This window comes from Ursus arctos, unplaced genomic scaffold (assembly GCF_023065955.2).
Source record: "Ursus arctos isolate Adak ecotype North America unplaced genomic scaffold, UrsArc2.0 scaffold_14, whole genome shotgun sequence".
In the NCBI taxonomy this organism is placed as follows: Eukaryota; Metazoa; Chordata; class Mammalia; order Carnivora; family Ursidae; genus Ursus; species Ursus arctos.
Genome location: NW_026622808.1, coordinates 18387321 through 18391992, shown reverse-complemented (window position 1 = coordinate 18391992; position 4672 = coordinate 18387321). Strand labels below are relative to the sequence as shown.

The window sequence follows — 4672 nt, the reverse complement described above, 5'->3', positions numbered from 1 at the left end:
AGGGAGAAGCAGAGACTCCCCACTGAGCAGGGAGCCCTACATGGGGCTCGATCCCAGGACCCCAGGATCACGACCCGAGCTGAAGGCAGATGCTCAACCAACTGAGCCACCCAGGTGCCCCAACATTTGGTATTATTGATAAACACATAATTTATTGTATATACTTTAAACAACTGATCTAATTCTTTGTAATCTTTCACTATTTCGCTTAGGAACTTTGCATACACTTTTTCTTAAATGTATATAAATTTGAAGACAACTGCCTCTGAGTTTAGAAACTCCCTCCTGTCACAGAGACCTAATATTCAAACGTAAACTAAGGCTTCTTCCTTTTTTTTTTTTTTTTTTAAACACGGTGAAAGAAAAGGTAGGGCTCTCATTCTCTGTTCAGTTGAAAAGCCTTCATGATAAATGTTGTCGCTTCCTGGTTAAAGGATTTTATGATAGGGAATTTGCTCTACCACACCCTGAAAATTTCTTCTGTCACATTTTATTTTTTTAAAGATTTTATTTATTAGACAGAGAGAGATAGAGAGAACAAGCAGGGGGAGCAGCAGGCAGAGGGAGAAGCAGGCTCCCGGCTGAGCAGGGAGCCCAAAGTGCAGCTTGATCCCAGGACTCTGAGATCATGACCTGAGCTGAAGGCAGATGCGCTCAACTGACTGAGCCACCCAGGAGCCCCTTATTTTATTTTTTTTAAGATTTTACTTTTAAGCAATCTCCACACCCAATGTGGGGCTTGAACTCATAACCCCAAGATCAAGAGACCCATGCTCTGCTGACTAAGACTACTGGGTGCCCTGGGACATTCATTTTAAAGAGGTGATCCTGGTAGTGGTGATAGAAACAGGAAGGCGAGGATGTTACTGAAGAGATTTTGGTCAACTAAAGAAATCACAACTCTTAGGTAAGACATTTGACCTCATGAGTTTGAAATGTATGGCATATTCTTGTTTTGTCATTGTTTTAACATTATTCTTGCCTCTTTCCAGGCAATTTCCGTAACTTGTATGGAAGCAGGGAACCAAACAGTGGTTTTAAAATTCATCCTTCTGGGACTTTCAGAAGATATGGACTCACAGCCCCTCCTCTTTGGGCTGTTCCTGTCCATGTACCTGGCCACCGTGCTGGGGAACCTGCTCATCACCCTGGCCATCTGCTCTGACCCCCACCTCCACACCCCCATGTACTTCTTCCTCTCCAACCTGTCCCTCACTGACATAGGTTTCACTTCCACGACTGTCCTCAAGATGTTAGTGAACATCCAGACACGAAGCAACACCATCACATATGAAGGCTGTGTTACCCAGATGTATTTTTTCATGATTTTTGCTGGACTAGACAATTTGCTATTGACGGTGATGGCCTATGATCGGTTCGTGGCCATCTGTCACCCCCTGCACTACATGGTCATTATGAACCCGCACCTTTGTAGTCTCCTGCTTCTGCTTTCTTGGTTAATCTGCCTGACATATTCTTTGTTGCAAAGCTTGATGTTTTTGAGGGTGTCCTTCTGCAAAGAGACAGAAATCCCCCACTTCTTCTGTGAGCTTACTCAGATCCTCCAGCTTGCCTGCTCTGACACCCTTGCCAATGACATCCTGCTGTATTTTGTAACTGGCCTGCTGGGTGTTATTCCCCTGACTGGGATCCTTTTTTCTTATTATAGAATTATCTCCTGCATAATGGGCATTTCCTCGGTTGCAGGGAAGTATAAAGCCTTTTCCACCTGTGGGTCTCACCTCTTGGTTGTCTCCTTGTTCTATGGTGTAGGCCTTGGGGTCTACCTCACTTCTGGAACAACTCATCCCTCCAGAAAGTCCTCAACAGCCTCAGTGATGTACACGGTGGTCACCCCCATGCTGAACCCCTTCATCTACAGCCTGAGGAACAGGGACATGAAAAGGGCTCTGAGGAGACTTTTTAGAAGAGGAGCTTACTCTCAGTGAGATAACCAAAGCTAGGGACAGACGACAGAGATCCAAAGTGCTGATAACTGGTGTTGCTTAATATGTAATCTGAAGACAAAACATAAATACTATTCATGATTTACTAGAAAAACATTCCTGAACTGAAGACAGACTTGAAGCAGCAGCACACCAAAATCTCATCGTCCATTCAAGAAAAAGAATGGTCAACCAATAACTAAACTTCTCATGAAAATACACTGTTTCAAGGACACAGACTCCTGTAAGCATCAAGGGAGCAGAAGACAAAGCAAGGAGTGCACTGGGGAGAAGTGGGGCAGGAGTGACAATTGTTTCATGTTACTAACTCATCTTCACCCTTCTCAGTTATGTTCTAGCTTCTAGCACCATGAATGCCAGACCATGGGTTTCCCTGGTCTCAGTGTGGAAACCATTGCCTATCTGGATAGTCTCATACTGACCTCCCTCACCCCATAAAATTTTACTTACTGAATCTTGCTTTGGTGGTGGCCATTGACCTATACTTGGGATGTTAATAAGAAGCTTCTTTAGGAAACTCACTGTAGTGTCTATTTTAAGTGAAAGAAAATCCTGGCCTTTGTTGATCCACATAAGAAGCAATCTACTTGCCATCTTCCTTGCCTGGTACACACTTTGCCAAATCTTCACATGCCTGGCTCCTTCTCATAATCAGGCTTCGAATCAAAACTGTCAGCTCTTCAGAGGCCTACCCTGACCACCAACCTCCTACCAATCCAGATTTCATAGCACTTGCCATGTTTTGAGGGGCAGCAGAGCACAGTGACCAAGAGGGCCCAAATCTGCCATTATTCCCAATGGCGCAATCTTACACAAGTTACTTCTCTGTGCCTCTATGCCCTTATCTGTAATAATGATGACAATACATTTCCTGAAGAGTTCTGGTGGGGATCAAATGTTACACATAAGAGCGCTCAGAACAGTGTCTGCCATAAGCACTCAGTATGTGTCAGCCATCACGATCCATGAGGGCCACCAAGGTCTGTGTTGGCCATGAAAAGGTGCGGAGATTGTGAACAGTCACCATACCTTTAACCCTATTAACTACAATAGCTTGCACTGCCATGGAGCAAGGGAGATGGCACAGGGAAGGGATCCATAACCACCAGGACAGATTTGGGAAAACTGACTAGAGAGGATTGAACAGGCTATGGGTTTAGATGGAGCTGAGTGGATCTCCAGAGCTCACTCAGGGCACCAAGGAAGCCACATAGGAGAGGGGCCCTGTTCAAAGCTGAGCCCTCTGAACAGCCCCAGGAGCACCACATGCTGTAGGTCAGATCTGCACAGACCAGGAGAGAACTTTCCTGAACCTACAGATTAAGGATTAGACCAGGAAGTGGCCCCAGACAGAGACTCCCTATAACAGGGAACTGTGAGGGCAAAGCATCCTTTATACTGGTTGAGCTAGACTGGGTGGAATGGGCAGATTCTCTTGAACTGAGGGCAAAAAATGTCTTAGATTGATCTGAGGACTGTTGAACCCTCTTGGTGATCACTAGATTTGGACTCAGGCAGATTCATCCTCTTGTCCCATCGAGTGGCCGAACCCAACTCCATCAAGAACTATTGCCTAAACTTATCATAAATCCCATTGCAAACCACTGGAGACACACCCAGGGAAAGAAAACAGGATCGACGGCCAGTGTCATCCAACTGAGTCGTACTTCTCTACTAAAAGGGGACTTCTATCAACCAACCAGATAGGATGCCATCCATAGATAACACCTACGATTCTCAATGCCCAGAAAAGAGATATAAAGGCTCTAATGTCTCTAAAAACACAAATGAATGGTGGGCCTCAGGTAGAACGTGGCTGGAGAGTGCTGCTTTCACCTACCTACATCAAGACTTCAAGGTACAGAAACATGGAGCCAGTGATCAGAGCTTGCAGGGTTTACTCTGTCCCAGTAGTACATAGGAGCCCAGGGAATTAGCCAGATTTATGATTTTTGAGGCCCTTCAGATAGTAGCTGCTTATTACCAGGGTCTTAGTAGCTGGAGAAAGAATTTCAATCTCATAAAAGAATGTGCTTTGGTCTCCTGGGGTGATCAGCTTCTCACTGATAAGCCAAATTTTCTCCCATTCCAGCACAGTTTCCATGCCTCCACACCACATGTAACTCCGAGGCACCCCAAACAAGTGCCTGCTCAGATCTCTGCATCTTCCACCAGAGGGCACGAGAACCTCCACCGTGAGCCCTGTACACAGGCCACAACTTACCAAACTGATGAAGCATGTGCAGTTCATATAGGTAGTTATAGCTCTATAAAGTTCTCTCATTTGGACTTTTTTTTAAAAAAGATTTTATTTATTTATTTGAGAGAGCAAGAGAGAGAATGAGCAAGGGGGAGGGGTAGAGGGAGAGGCAGACTCCCCACTGAACAGGGATCCTGCCCCAGGATTCGATCCCAGGACCCTGGGATCATGACCTGAGCTGAAGGCAGACGCTTAATGACTAAGCCGCCCAGGTGTCCTCTCATTTGGCCCTGTGGGGATTCTAGAAATGGCCACCATTTCTTCCCTTTCCTGTACCCACTTCTATGTGACTGATGACCCCTCCACTCTGGGCCCAGGAATGTGAATGCACTGGTCAATGGGGTGCCGAGATGACACAAGCAAGGACTTGACGAAAGCTTGCACAGGGGAGCTGTTGCTCTTCTGGAATGCTCTGGCAGGGCAGGTACAGGCCTTGTCTGGATTG

General features: G+C 45.9%; 1 protein-coding gene across 1 annotated transcript; it reads left to right on the top strand.

The window, feature by feature from the left end:
- The first annotated feature begins 1010 nt into the window (after positions 1-1010).
- Positions 1011-1949, top strand: LOC113242680 (olfactory receptor 7D4-like). The gene has a single exon (XM_026480808.2). It carries the CDS (start codon positions 1011-1013, stop codon positions 1947-1949), a length of 939 nt encoding a protein of 312 aa, XP_026336593.2.
- Positions 1950-4672: the final 2723 nt, after the last annotated feature.